Source organism: Bufo bufo, chromosome 7 (assembly GCF_905171765.1).
Source record: "Bufo bufo chromosome 7, aBufBuf1.1, whole genome shotgun sequence".
Lineage (NCBI taxonomy): Eukaryota > Metazoa > Chordata > Amphibia > Anura > Bufonidae > Bufo > Bufo bufo.
This window is the reverse complement of record NC_053395.1, coordinates 186486303-186501947: the sequence shown is the minus strand read 5'-3', so window position 1 is coordinate 186501947 and position 15645 is coordinate 186486303. Positions and strand designations below refer to the sequence as shown.

Genomic DNA, 15645 nt, shown 5'->3' with positions numbered 1-15645 from the left:
ATAACACAAAATCAAAGTTGAAAATAAAATTTTTAACTCAAACATTTACAGAATGCATATGTACCCAGCAGAATTTGTATGATCTGTGGTGTCCATACAGAATCAACCTGTATCCCTTTGGGTGCTGTTATAATGTTCATTGCTGGAGCTGACAGTGTGTGTAAACAAAGCAAAAAAAAGTTAGACTAGCACATCCAAACAATATGAAATAAAACACAGGTGCGCACCAACGGCTAACATGCAAAAGCAAACAAACAATATCCATGCACAAAGACACATGCAGACACTGGAAACCTCTGAATTGCATTACTGCTATACTTACTGTTCAGAAAAAATGGAAGCTCTTTGCCCATTTTTATTTGCGCATAGATGCCCGTGATGAGAACATAGTCCTGCCACTTTACAAATCATTAGTCAGACCACACATGGAGTACTGTGTACAGTTCTGGGCTCCTGTGAACAAGGCAGACATAGCAAAGCTGGAGAGGGTCCAGAGGAGGGCAACTAACGTAATAACTGGAATGGGGGGACTACTGTACCCTGAAAGATTATCCACATTAGGGTTATTCAGTTTAAAAAAAAGACGACTGAGGGGAGATCTAATAACTATGTATAAATATATCAGGGGTCAGTACAGAGATCTCTCCCATCATCTATTTATCCCCAGGACTGTGACGAGGGGACATCCTCTGCGTCTGGAGGAAAGAAGGTTTGTACACAAACATAGAAGAGGATTCTTTACGGTAAGAGCAGTGAGACTATGGAACTCTGTGCATGAGGAGGTGGTGATGGTGAGTTCACTAAAAGAGTTCAAGAGGGGCCTGGATGTATTTCTGGAGTGTAATAATATTACAGGTTATAGTTACTAGAGAGGGGTCGTTGATCAAAATTATGTCGAGCCCATCTACCAATAACAAGGTGGCTTCTGGAGATGGGAACCTAACACTGTCAGACTCGTCTCTCTTAAGTACAGACACGTAGGTGAGGTTTCGGGGGTGTTAAACTTTAAGTGCTTCCAAGGTGCAACGTTACCCCTGTCAAACTGTAACTTACCCCTGTCAAACCGGAAGTTTACGAGTGGCGATCAGAGTGCGTCAGTGGCAACAGGGAGCCAACAGAAATGAAACCCAGCTGTGGGGAACAGTATGGTTCCCTCCAAGGCCCAGCCAGGTGGAGGTTCTGGCAGAACGTCCCCCAAAGCTGGGACCCCCCTTTAATCTGTTGTAGCCCTCTGTCAAATGGTTCCTTCGTTTAGGGGACTGGACCCCTAAAAATCATTGCAAATGAGCATTCACATCATGAAATCATGTCCAGGAAAGAATAAAAAAGTAATACTTATAACCCACAGCTTCTGTAGATAGGTTGGCTCCTGTACAGCCCTGGTTTACCACATGTCCTTGCTTTTCTTATGATAAGAATTTACCTACTCCAGCATTTTTACTAGGGAAAGCGTTTGCAGATTTGCTTCATTTGCATTGCTCGGTATACATAATGTGATATCATTACAGACAGAAAGAAGCGTATCATGTCTGGAGTAGGATAGTCTTGGAATTTTTAAGGGTGAAGGTGATTATGTTGGGGGGTGGGGGGTGCTGGATGACTTAAATGCACTGGTCCAGCTGCAAGCTGTTATTATAAGGATTTTAGGATGGCTGAAGCTATTAGTTTCATTGAGTTGTGAAGCATAAATAACCTTGTCTTATTTTGTACTGATTCGCTGCATCCATGAAATCCATAATCCACACTAGATATAAATGTCATTTTGTTTTGTCCACAGTGTATTGGAATATAATGTCAATGAAATGATTATGGAAGTTATCTTCTAGAGAAGGTAATATTAGCATATCTCTGGTTCCGATAGGTATATGCTGGGGGATATCACGGGGACACCTCTGAAACCTTTCTGGTTGGAAACGTGGATGAAAATGGGCAGAAGCTAGTGAGGACCGCCAGGAGATGCCGAGATGAAGCAATAGCAGCCTGCAAGCCAGGAGCTCCCTTCTCTGTAATCGGAAACACAATCAGGTGACCAGCAGAACGCAGTGACAAGCGATGGGAAGGCTGGCAAGTGGGACAGGGGTTATTGGTAGTCTGCTAGAAAGCTGATGACATGTTTTTATGATTCAATACCATCATTTGACTGATACCAGTGTGTGAAAGACTACACCGCACTGCTGTGCTTTGGGCGAAAAAAATATTTTTTTTGTAAAAAGTGAATTACCTGTGGGTCAGTAAAGATAACTGCATAAAGAGACAAAGATGTGTATAAAATAACTGACATAAAATTTAGAGCTAGACAGTCTTGAAAAAAAAAAATGTAAAAGTAGTGCAGTTGTATTATGTGAGTGAATGCAAGCCACATCCAGATCTACATATTATTATAATAATAATAATAATAATAATATAAACATAGAAAATATGTGTAGATTCACCCGCATACCATAAATACATACAGTGGAGTGCACATGTAAGTCCCAGGGGTGAGAAATAATGTCAGTCTATACAGGGGGCACATATTTTTGTATTTTTGTTCATTTAAACTTAACTTTTATCGTAAAAGCAGTTGTAGACATGTCTATGACATTTTTTGAATAGATAGATTGATAGATATTGATAGATAGATATTGATAGATATTAGATAAATGGATATTGAGAGAGAGATAGATATTAGATAGATAAATAGATATTGATAGATAGATAGATAGATAGATAAACAGACAGATTTAAAGCATATAATAAATTAGATAGATAGATTTTGATAGATAGACAGATAGATTTAAAGTATATAATAAATTAACAATTTTCCACATCGTATATTTTGAATTCTGGTATAAAGTGATCGCGTTTTATGTTATTTTTTCCCTCTTATACAATTAATACACGCCTCGAAGCCCAGATCTTCCTATGGCACTTGGGGAAAAATGATAAGGCAAAGAAAGAAAAAATACCCATCAATGTATCATTTATATGTATTTATTGCTATAGAAATGTTGTAACTGATTCTGAATCTAACTTTAGCAAAACCTCTATGGGTTATATCTCGGAAGCTTTTATTGTAGACTTTGCACAAAATTGTGTTTTTGACAGTTTTAAATTACAGGCTAACTATCATCTGGAGGAAGAAAGAAAAAAAAAAGGATAGTGTCTTTTTCTTCTTTTATAGGAAATGTTGAATCAGACCCCTACTGGGAAGAGAAATTTAATGCATATCTCACTATTTTACTATCCATGAATATAATGGAATGGAATTCAGAATGCGGTTTTATTTTTGCAAAAAGGGATGAGTCGATAGGTGCACCTCGTATTTTCGAACACCTAGGGTTCAAACAAATTTGCTGGTGGTGTTCTTGCATTTTAACAAAATGTATTCTTATGTGGAAAAGGGCCAGAGAGTACGAAATTCTTATTCAGGCATTGTATGGAGCTCTGCATTCATAGCTGTGTCTAAAGGGCATGTCAGCCTTTGATTCTTTCTGAGAGGTAATTATCCTTTTCCTGTCAGGGAACAACAAATGATAGCTAACTACACAGGCACATTTGCGGTAGTCACATTCATCAACTGCAGGAAAAAAAAATTCAATTTAATTGTGCAACCCAGCTGCACATGAGCCTTTCAGCATATCTGTTGTTTCCCTCTTTCTTCCTATTCCTCCTTCCACGTCTTTTTTTACTTTTTCTTTTCCATGATTATTATTATTTTTTTATTTATTTTTTTCATTTTGTCTATTCCTCCTTTTTTTACTCTGCACTTTCTTGTTAAAGTAATTTTCTCTTATGGCTTTTTTTTTCTATTCTTTTCTTTTTTTTCTTTCTCTCTCCCTCCATTGAAGAATATGAATGTAGAAAATTATCACAATTACTCATATAATTGAGCCTCTTTGTAGCAAGTGCAACTCCTGTAGCCTTTCTCCTTCATGAAAATGGTTTCATTATAGGGTTTTTTCATATTCCCTGACACCATCTACACAGAGGAACAGGCGCGCAGATGAGATGTTCTCGGAACAGCGCAGATCAGTAAGGTCACAGTAGGAATAATTAGCTCTGCTATGGAAAGAGCTTGTAGGCCTTTTACCGCTACATAAATGTACTGTCCGTGGCTTTTAGTCACAGAAAAAAACTTACTAACAAATGGAACTCCCGCCTACTACTTTGAAAAAAAAATTTGTATCAACACTACAATTTTCTATCATTAAGACTAATAACACAGAGCCTGCTATACATCAAGAGGAATAAAAAGAAAAATCTCACATTCAAGTGGCGGCTGGGTGCTGACCTTTGTTCCCTTTTTTTTTTTTTGTATGTATGTGTACGACTTGACAAAAAAAAGGGACCCACACACTACGCCAACACCCAGGTGAAAGGAGCTGCTAAAGCGCCCCCCACCTTTTTTAAAATATTTCTGATCCCTAATAAATCTCTGTATAAGGAAATTAATTTTGCATATCCATTGCATTAATGGACCCTGTTAACAGAAATAAATAAAACATCATTAAAAAAAAAGGTAATGTAATTGAAGATGACATCGGATTCCTAGGCTGCGGTGAATTTGCTTGCATGGTCTAAATATTAATAAGGGGGGGGGGGGAGGGGGGTGGAATAATGTAGCCCTGAAAACAACTGTATCCAAACTGGTTCTCATTTAAATTTCAGCAGACGGGTGCCATTTGTTTTGTGTCATTGTCTGGCATGCTTAAATGGTAATTGGTCCTCTTTTTATATTCCGATCGCATCTGATGAATATTCTGATACCATAACTCAGCAATCTCTGTAATGTATTCTGTATCTGAGGAGGGGGGGGGCAGAGAAAAAAATAACACAAAACAACAAAATGGGAGCACTACATGAATATTAACCCAGTAAGCCCAAGAGATACCTAATGCACGCTTGCTCTCGAAGCTGAAACGATTTTGTTTTTTTTTTGTTCTAGCTCTGGAAAAAAAAAATTGCAAAAAAATACATAAATTGACAATTATGACAAAAAGCTATGTAATTAAAATATTATTGCGCTGGTAGACGGGGCATAATGATATATTGTAGGGTTTTTTTTTAAATTACACATAAATTAATTTTAATTTCAATGCATAATCTTCTACATTATTTGTGCAATTTTTGAACATTTTATTGAAATAAATACATAGATTTACGTTGATTTTGCGGCTAAATTAGTTTAAAACATTTTTTTCACTAAATTAGATCCTGTCGCCCATTATAAAAAAAAAAAAGTATACTGAAGTATACAAAAGCAAGTGAATATGTTTTAATGATTAAAAGCACTCATCTATAAACTTGCAAGATTCCCATTAAGTTTAATTAAAGAGGATGAGATCACTGTGCTCCTGCGGTTGATGTTTTCTGATCCTAGTTTATGGTTGTATTTTTTTTCTGAGCCTATGATGGGAAAGTGAATTTTTTAATCAATAATATTAATAATATTTTTTGTGTTGTTTTTACAAATTATTAAAAATCTATTTTTTTAAGATAATCTAATTTTAAAGACCAGCCAAGGCTAGAAAATAAATCATTTTACTGTCAACTTTTATAATGTAGAATGACAGTTACTGTAAATTACAATTACGCAGCTTTTGACTGTACTTGAGCACGCAATGCTATAAATTATCGTTCCTAACAATCCATCACGTTTGCTTCTGACAAAAGGAACACAAGATAAGTTTAACTTCATTGTTAGGAAAACAGAATGATTTAAGTGCCATTTGTAAATCAGAAATGCCTGTGACTGCAGTCTGTAACTTCAGCAGCATTCACAGTGGAAAGAGAATTTCAAGAATATTTAGAATTCCAGATTTCTTTCATTTTATTTTGTTAATGGAATTTCATCGTACACTAAGGATATATTAACCAGTGACTTACATGAGTACTTGCTGCCATTATTCGCACTCAAAGCAGTAATTACCGTATATACATTTAGTCCAAAAATGTTGGATACTAGTGACATTACTAAAGCATGTGACTTAAAGGACATCTGTCAGCAGATTTGTACCTATGAAACTGGCTAACGTGCTATATGTGCGCTTGGCGGCTGAAGGTCCCATGTTCACATGTGCCCACATTGCAGAGAAAAGTTATGTTTTAATAAGTTGCCCTTACTCCTAGGTGCTCTGCTGTCTCTGCAACTGCCACGCTCTCTCCACTTTGATTGACAGGGTCAGGAAGGCATGATAACGTTTTCACTGCCTAGTCCTGTCAATCAAAGTGCAGAAGGCATGACAGTTGCAGAGAGAGCAGAGCCTCTAGGTGTAATGGCATCGCCCCCGTTGCTCCTAAAGGCTCATTTGCATATTTTAAAACATGATTTTTGTTAGCAATGCGGGCAAATATGAACATGGGACAAACACAGATGTCTTCAGCTGCCAAGCGCACATGTAACAGGTCAGCCAGTGTCATGGGTACAGATCTGCTGACGGATGCCCTTTAAAAAAGTTGACATTTCTTGACGACTATAGCAACAGTTATGATGGTGCAGAAAATATTTAATGGCCCAGTAAGACAGTAGAGGATAATAATTAAAATTTGACTTTTTATTTTTGCCAAGAGATTGCCCAATTTTCCCCCTTCCCTATTTCATAGCATTGTTCCGCCAGTGTTGTAATATCTAGGACTCTCTCTGCGTGGTTCAACTTCTTGACCATCTTTATAAAATAAAACAGCAATTTTCCCTCACCCGGACCTCGTAGAGAGATTTTTATTTTATCTTAGGATGGATTTATTTCCTGCTCCCTTGGTTTTCCCATGGGCCATAAGTTGTCAGAACGGTCCAGCAGTTACAACTTGAGAGCCATAGGTTTTAGGAACAATAAAGCATTTGCTGCCCCTATATGTCCTGTATCATTGTCTGTATGTCACACTGCATGGTTTCTCCATTTAATAGTAGTCAGGAAACCTTAGTAAACATGTAACCAGGTCGGTAAAATATTAAGGGACTTAAGAGGGGTTGTTCCAAGATAAAAATGATGGCCAATTGCACCTCATATCAAATATCTTGAATATTTGGCGATAAAATCAGTTTTCTAAAATGATATGGTATGCCATATTAAAGGGAGTCTGTCCTCTCCATATGGCCATATACAGCGCTTACCTTATCCTATCACACACCTATACATGAATGTAATGGTACCTTTGTCTTTTTCTTTACACTTGCAGAAGCTGGAAAAACAAAGTTTACTTTATATGCAAATGAGCACTCGCAAGTGTTGGAGCCCAGGCTGCTTTGCCTTGTTTCATTGTTTCCCCGCCCCAGCCTCTGCCTATGCTTTAAGTACTGCGCATGCGCCGGCGAACGGCACAAAACCAGCGGCAATGGGGCGTTCGCCGGCCCATGCGCAGTAGTTAAAGCGATGCCGTGCCCACAATGGGCATCGCAGTTGCGCATCCCCCGGCCCTGCAAGGCAGTGCGCAGGCGCAGGATCTTAGCCGGACCGAAGGATGACGCAAGGGAATAGGAGGGCGGGAATCGGCAGAGACTGGGCCGGGGAAACAATGAAATGAAGCAGAGCAGCCTGGGCTCCTACACATTGAACGCCGCCCCTGGGCACTTGCGAGTGCTAATTTTCATATGAATTAAACGTCGTTTTTCCAGCTTCTGCAAGTGTAAAGAAGATAACGAGGGTGCTATTACATTCATGGATAGGTGTGCGATAGTACAATGTAAGCGCTGTATATGGCCATATGGAGGTGTTTGTTTTTGTTAAATCATTATGCATGGCAACATCCCCCTGTAGTTCTTTATGTAAGAGCATGCTCACATGGTCCCTGCTTTGTACTCATAGCGGTTGTCCAGTCTATGCAGTGAGATAGCGCATGCACGTTATTTCTATTCTCTCTTCACATAGCGAGCATGCACAGTTCAGCTGCTCTTGCTTGCACTTTATAGGACGTTTTTTTGTTGTTGTCGTCAGCACTACCGGACTGTGTGACAGCTGCAGCTGAGTGTGCACAAAGGACTCACCACTGCAATCACCAATGAGATTTTTTAGAAATATAAGCATTCATAGAAATACAGGGTGGCCCACGAAAAAGTTGCCCGCCTGCAGCGATAGTATGACACGATGAACAAACAAGTGGATTTTTTATTTTTTTTTTATTACCCACAAGTCACAAAAGATGCTAAAAGTGGTCCCCATTCTTTGGGCAGGTCAGATTATGTAGAGGGGACCACTTGTGAGTAATTTAAAAAAAAAAATTCACTTGCTCGTTCATCTTTTCATACTGTCACTGGAGGCGGACTACTTTTTTGTGGGCCACCCTGTATTTATGCCCTTATGTGTAAAAGTCATTGGAGTCTTCCTAGGAAGCACTCAGGGCACAGACAGAGCAGGACAGTGACCTGCACCAGAAATATTGAGCTTTGGGAACAGCAGAAGATTCATTTTGCAAGCACAGATCCGGCTCAGTGACTCAGCGCCTACGCAGTGGATCTGTTGAGCGCTGCTGTCACATCTGTGACAGGTCCCAGAAGGTCTGAAAGATTACGCATTAGTGATCTGACAGCCTCTTTTGGTTTCACTTTGTCTGTGTGTTGCTGGTATGTCCACACCTCCTGTTCAGGTGTGGATCATGTGACCTTTACCTCGCCCTATTTAGTGTGACTTTTCCCATCACTCCTTGCTTGGGATAGCTTTATTTGGTCTTGGAAGAGCTGGAGTGTGGTTCGTGTTGAAGTCCTGTTCATCCTTCATCCTCTGAAGTTAAGTGTTCCGCTTGTCGTGTTTTGTATCCCCCCCCCCCCCGGTTGTTTACTTCACCAGGGAAGGAACAAGTGGTCTCTGCCCTGTCATTATCTTTAGGGCATCTGTGGGTCACCAGGGTTTTCTAGGTTCCCGTGTATGGGTATCTCTACCATCGAGAGGTGCCCATACAGATAGGAGTTAGGGCCAGGAGCAGGGTTTTATAGGTGGTGACCCTTTTCCTTCCCTAGCGGTGAGGCCTAGTGTCTTTCCCCTTCCTTCTTGATTGTCTTTTGGTGTTCTCCCCTACTACATCCGTGACATTATCCCATAACGCCATTTTTGTTCTGATCTGTGCAGCTATGGATACTATGTCTGCACAGATGCAGAATCTGACTTTGGAGGTAGCAGACCTCCGCGCAACTGTCTTGCAGATTCAGAGTCCACAGGCTGCTGGTTCCGGTGGTGGGTCCCAGGCCTGTCCTGAACCGAAGGTGGCTCTCCCGGACAGGTTTTCCGGGGGTAGTGACAATTTCATTCGGTTCAGGGAGTCATGTAAATTATACTTTAAGCTGCGTCCATACTCTTCTGGGGATGAGTGTCAACGTGTGGGTATGATTATTTCATTGCTTAAAGAGGACGCCCAATCTTGGGCTTTTTCTCTGCCGACCGGATCACTGTCCCTCCGGTCGGTAGATGAATTCTTCAGAGCCTTGGGTCTCATCTACGATGACCCGGATCGGATCTCTCAGGCCGAGACCAAGTTACGGAGTTTCCGTTCCGCGGAGACCTATTGCTCTGAATTTAGGAGATGGGCTACCGATACTGAGTGGAACGATCCTGCTCTCCGCAGCCAATTCTGTCAGGGTCTCTCTGAGAGACTGCAGGACGCGTTGGCCTTTCATGAAAATCCTGTGTCATTGGAGGCAGCTATGTCCCTTGCTGTACTTCTAGATAGACGCCTGAGGGAGAGATCTAGGGGTCTTCACCTTCAGGATGTACTGTCCAATAAGGGTACTGCTTCCTTTGACACTTTTGGTAGAGAGAGACTGGTAGTTGCACCTTGTGATGAGCCTATGCAGTTAGGAGGAGCTACTCCTGGCAAAAGCTTGGGTCATGTGAAAGGAGTCTGCTTTTATTGTGGCAAGAAGGGACATTTTGTGAATATTTGTTCGTACTTGCAGCATCAAGGTGTAAACAAAAAGAAAAAAACTTTCAATCCTCAAATTACTATTGGTGGTGTGGATGGGGAGCAAAAAAACCTACATTTGTCTTTTACTGGTAGTACCCATTTTCTCCTGTCTGCCGAGGTGGCGCTAGAGTCCAAAACTGTGAAAATCGAAGCATTTATCGACAGTGGGGCAGGAGTTAACTTGATTGATGGAGAGTTTGTACGCATTAATGGGTTGACTACTAATGCATTAGAGAAAAATATTTCTGTCTTTGCAATTGACTCAGCACCTCTCACCCAAAAATGCCTGTCGCAGGTAGTGGGTGATTTGCATCAGGAATCTATCTCCTGTTATGTATTGGAGGGTCTGCCTGCTCCGTTGGTGTTGGGCTTACCATGGTTAAGCAAACATAACCCTAACATCGACTGGCAAGCGAGACAGATTCTCGATTGGAGTGATTTTTGCATGGACAACTGTCTTAATGCATTATTCTCTATGGTGACCACTAAAACTGTACCCTCGTTTATTTCAGAATTTTCTGATGTTTTCTCTGAGAGTGGTAATCAGGAGTTGCCTCCGCACCGGGAGTATGACTGTCCCGTCAATCTTATTCCCGGAGCTAAATTGCCCAAATCTCGGTTGTATAATCTTTTGGAACCCGAAAAAAAGGCCATGCGAGAGTATATTACCGAGAGTTTGGCAAAGGGACATATTAGACCATCCAAGTCCCCAGTGGCTGCTGGGGTTTTCTTTGTAAAGAAAAAAGATGGTACCCTGAGACCATGCCTGGACTTCCGTGAGCTCAATCGTATTACCGTCTGTGATCCTTACCCCCTTCTTTTGATTCCGGATTTGTTTAGTCAGATTGTCGGTGCCAAGGTGTTCTCTAAGTTGGATCTGAGGGGGGCATATAATCTGGTAAGGATCAAGGAGGGGGATGAGTGGAAGACCGCATTTAATACACCTGAGGGTCATTTTGAAAACCTGGTCATGCCCTTTGGGTTAACCAATGCTCCTGCGGTTTTTCAACACTTTGTCAATGACATCTTTCATCATCTGGTGGGGAGGTTTGTCGTTGTATACCTTGATGACATACTAATTTATTTGCCTGATATGGAGACTCATCAGGATCATGTGAGACAGGTGTTACAGATCCTAAGAGAGAATAAGTTGTATGCTAAGATGGAAAAGTGTGTATTTGCTGTACAGGAAGTGCAATTTCTGGGTTACCTGCTCTCATCCTCAGGTTTTCGTATGGATCCCGAGAAGGTCTGTGCCGTGTTGGACTGGGATCGACCTGAAAATCTGAAAGCGCATATGTGTTTTTTGGGGTTTACCAACTACTACCGTAAATTTATCTTGAACTATTAATCGGTGGTTAAACCTTTAACAGACATGACTAGGAAGGGTGCGGATATTTCTGTCTGGTCTGATGCGGCATTACAGGCCTTTTCTGCTGTGAAAGAATGTTTTGCTTCGGCCCCTATTCTGATGCAACCGGACGTGACTCAGCAATTTATTGTTGAGGTTGACGCGTCCGAGGTAGGGGTAGGAGCAATTTTGTCGCAAGGTCCTTCACCTAGTAAATGGCGCCCATGTGCATTTTTCTCTAAAAAACTCTTGACTGCCGAACGGAATTATGATGTGGGGAATAGGGAATTGCTGGCCATTAAGTTGGCGTTCGAGGAATGGCGGCATAGGTTGGAAGGAGCAATTCACCCTATTACGGTAATTACGGATCACAAGAATCTGGCCTACCTGGAGTCGGTTAAGCGACTGAACCCAAGGCAGGCCAGATGGTCATTGTTTTTCACCAGATTTAACTTAATCGTCACTTACCGCCCTGAGGTTAAGAATGTCAAGGCGGATGCTTTGTCGCGTAGCTTTCCTGGGGGGGGGGGGGGGGTGAGTCTAATGACCCTAGTCCCATTTTATCTGAAGGGGTAGTCATATCCGCTCTTTATCCTGATCTTGAGGCCAGGGTGTTGGAGGCACAGGAGGATGCTCCGGACTCTTGTCCTCCGGGGAAGTTGTTTGCTCCCTCCAAATTACGTCACAAGGTGTTCGAGGAACATCACTGTACGGTGCTTGCTGGGCACCCTGGGAGCAGATCGACTGTCGATCTCATCTCTCGCAGATTTTGGTGGCCAGGGTTGCGTAAGTGTGTTGAGGACTATGTGTCAGCCTGTGGTACCTGTGCACGTGCAAAGGTGACACATACTCGGCCTTCCGGATCTCTGCTTCCATTGCCCATCCCGTCCAGACCTTGGACCTATTTGTCCATGGATTTTATCACGGATTTACCAAATTTTTCAGGAAAAACTGTGATTCTGGTGGTTGTAGATCGTTTTAGTAAAATGACACACTTTATTGCATTACCTAGTCTACCCAATGCTAAAACTCTTGCACAGGTGTTTGTTGACAACATCGTGAAACTACATGGCATTCCCTCTGATGTGGTGTCCGATAGAGGGACTCAGTTTGTTTCCAGATTCTGGAAAGCGTTCTGTACGCGTCTGGGTGTACAATTGTCCGAATTCTCGCGCCTGCGCCGTGTGCTTCTGTATTCGGCGCAGGGAGCGGTCCGACAGTCACTGCGCCTGCGCCGAATACAGAAGCACACGGCGCAGCCGCGAGAATTCGGCCGAGATGGAGAGAAGTAGGCTGTCATTCTAGAGGAGATGGGCGGGCTGGAGGGACGCGCTGGGCGGCAGAAATAGTGAGTAGACGGAGCCTCTAGGTGCTGAAAAGAGGCTTATTTCCATATCAATAAAAGTACGTTTTTAAGCTTAACCGCTCCAGACAAAGGTAATACATGAACATGGTTAGGTACAGCAGACACTAGCAGATCGCTAGTGTCAGACAGCCAAATAGGTGAAAATCTGGTGGTAGAAACCCTTTAAGCAGTGGAAAATCCCTTTAAAGGAATCATGAATTCTTTCCTGATCATCTCTCACAACTAATGTGTGACTAGGGTATACAGCAAAACATTGTGACAAAATACTAAACAAAGTCTACATATTGTTAACTGAGGACAAAATGAAAGTTTTTGATTGGCCTAGTCAAAGTGCTGATATGGATCCAGCAACAAAGCTGTGACAGGACCTGAAGCAGTCAGATCAGTCACAAATATTCACCAGACTGTTTGAATGGAAGCAGTCCCATAATCCTTAATGTAATCGGGATCTTTTCACGTTAAAAAAATCCTGGTTTGCCGGCGGCAGATCGTGCAGTGTAATAGGCGCTCTGCTGCTGGCAAACAATGAGACAGTATAGGGACTATTATCCTGCAAAGTTGATTTAGAGGAAGAACAAAGACCTTCATGAGGTATAAGCCGATTTTTCTCATAATGGGAAAAACAGAATTTCTGATTCCAAATCTGACAACAAATCCCTGGATCAATGAGTTATCTACAAAAATCTAGTAACTATAACCTATAATATTATTGCACTTAAAGGCGTTGTCTCACCTCATGTCCCCTTTATCATGTGTATAACTGTATGTTAAATGATTTACTAATGTATGTCTATTTTCCATAATGCCTTTGTAACCCATTAGCTGACATTTTCAAACCTTTTAGACCCTGCTCATTTCTAGGGATTATGGCCACTGCTGCAATGAAGCAGCAGTGGCCGCGCTGGCATACTGTAAGTAAAGCAACCGGCTCTTCTGGTTCATGGGAGTGAGCGCGCATAGAGGCTTGTGCATGTGCATTACCTCCCGGTCCCAGCCACCTCATATCTCTAATTGCCTAAGCTTCCATACCTCCTATAGAACAACTTCAGGGTATGCTCTACATCCTTGGAGCGGTTCTATGCAACTATTACAACAGAGAATAAAAATCTACCGAAGGTCCGCTGCTCCGAGGCTGCTAATAATTCTAATACACTAGCAGCCTCGGGACCTTGGGAGCGCGCATGCACAGGCATGGGGCTGGATTACGTCATCCCATCCCTGTATGCCTGTGCCATCGCTCAAAGAAAGCGACCCCACCCCCACCAGTTAAGAAACGACACTCAGACCTGCAGGGAAGCGAGCAAAGCAGAAAGTGAAAGAACCCCCTTTAAGAAAGGCATGGTGGGAAGGAGTGCACTGCTATGAATACTGGGTAAAGAGAGAAAATACTGCTGTGGCTGTGATTATGAGGGAGGGAGGGAGGGGCAAAAAGTAGTTTGTAATTACAATTGTCAGAGTGGGTGAGTACAAGCATACAAGTTTCATGAAATCTATGACACCTAATATAATATAATATCATAATCAGGGTCGGACTGGGGTTACTTCTGCCCACCAGAGAAAATTATTTTCGGGGCTCAACCCTCATATCATTAATAAAGTCTCTAGTGGCAATTTATTGTCTCCAAGTATCAATTTATTGTCTACAAGTGCCTTGTATTAACTTTATCTACATGATAAAGGCCATTTTAAAAAGTTAGACAACCCCTTTTAGGGCAGATACAACTTCTCCTTCTCCTTCTACTCCTGGTTTTGGCTTAAAAAACTGCATCAAGGGGGGGCGTGGCTTGCTGCCGTGAAAGATGGCTGCCTAAGAGCTGAGCTCCTCCGGTACAGCAGAGACGTTACACCCTAAAGCCCTGGAAAACAGCACACTCCTCTCTGCCCTCATGTCCCAAACATCCATGATGACCGGGGGCAAGCGCTCCATGAAAGCTCAGGGTAAGCTGAGCTTCTTTTTTGACAAAGAACAGAGGCAACATGGCGGCGGAGGCACACATTCCTCACAAGTGAGCTGCGAAGACGGTTACCCCGCCGCTGAAGAGCGTTTGAGAAGTTACGGAACCCTGTCCCTGATCCACTTCATGCACAGCAGCACGAACTTACCACCCACTTCCCCGCCATATGACAACTTCAGAGGGAGCCCGCGCTCCGTGAACCACGCGCTCCAGCAGCACACCTCTCCCACTAACAGCCGCCATAACCAGCAGCTCCTGCATCAGGGAGAGCGCACTGAAACGAACGGGTTCCTACCCCTGCCCACTACTGATGAAGACCAGACTGGAATTTACCCTACAGGACTTCCCTATCTCGGACATGCCAGCCTCTGGTTCTCTGATAAGAGAGATGTTACTGGCACAGAACAAATCCGTGCACCATAACATGGCCTCGCTTATATCCCCTTTACAAACCTCCATCTCAGAGCTAGAAGGCAGAATGTCACACGCTGAAACAAAACTAGGAAAATTTGCGTCCTCCCATAACCAACTTATTGACGCTCATAACGACCTCACAGAAGAAATAGAGGCAAAAAAGAACAAGCTTACAGACCTTGAAGATAGGTCACGCCGAAATAACGTCAAAATTCGGGGAATCCCTGAGGAGGTCCAGCGGCAAGAACTATGGTGGTATCTTCAGGGACTGATGCAAGTATTAATCCCTTCACTGTCCGAACATGAGCTCCTTATCGACAGAATACATAGGGTGGCACACCCTAAACATTTACCTCCCACTACTCCTAGAGATGTCTTAGCCAGGATCCACTTTTTTCAAATAAAAGAGGCAATACTTCAAGCCAGCAGGAATAAAAGAACCCTGCCCTCCCCTTATGAGGAGATCTAGCTATTGGCTGATTTATCCGCGGCTACTTTACAGCAAAGAAGGACCCTAGCTCCTATAACCGCCGCCCTGCGTGATCATGCTATGCCCTATAGGTGGGGTTTCCCCCCAAAGATTTTAATTCAACATGAATGACAGAGCACTGCAGTCTATCTCATCCCTGGAAGAGGGCAAACTTCTGTTGCCGAAATGGAACATCCCAATTCCAGAAGCCTCCCAG

At 42.5% G+C, this 15645-nt stretch overlaps 1 protein-coding gene across 1 annotated transcript in view; it reads left to right on the top strand.

Moving 5' to 3' along the window:
* METAP1D (methionyl aminopeptidase type 1D, mitochondrial) overlaps positions 1–15645 on the top strand; it is a 169503-nt gene that overhangs the window by 116516 nt on the left and 37342 nt on the right. The window contains exon 6 of the mRNA XM_040441220.1: positions 1862–2025. Within this exon, the coding sequence (XP_040297154.1) occupies positions 1862–2025 (164 nt within the window). The remainder of the gene's footprint in view (positions 1–1861; positions 2026–15645) is intronic.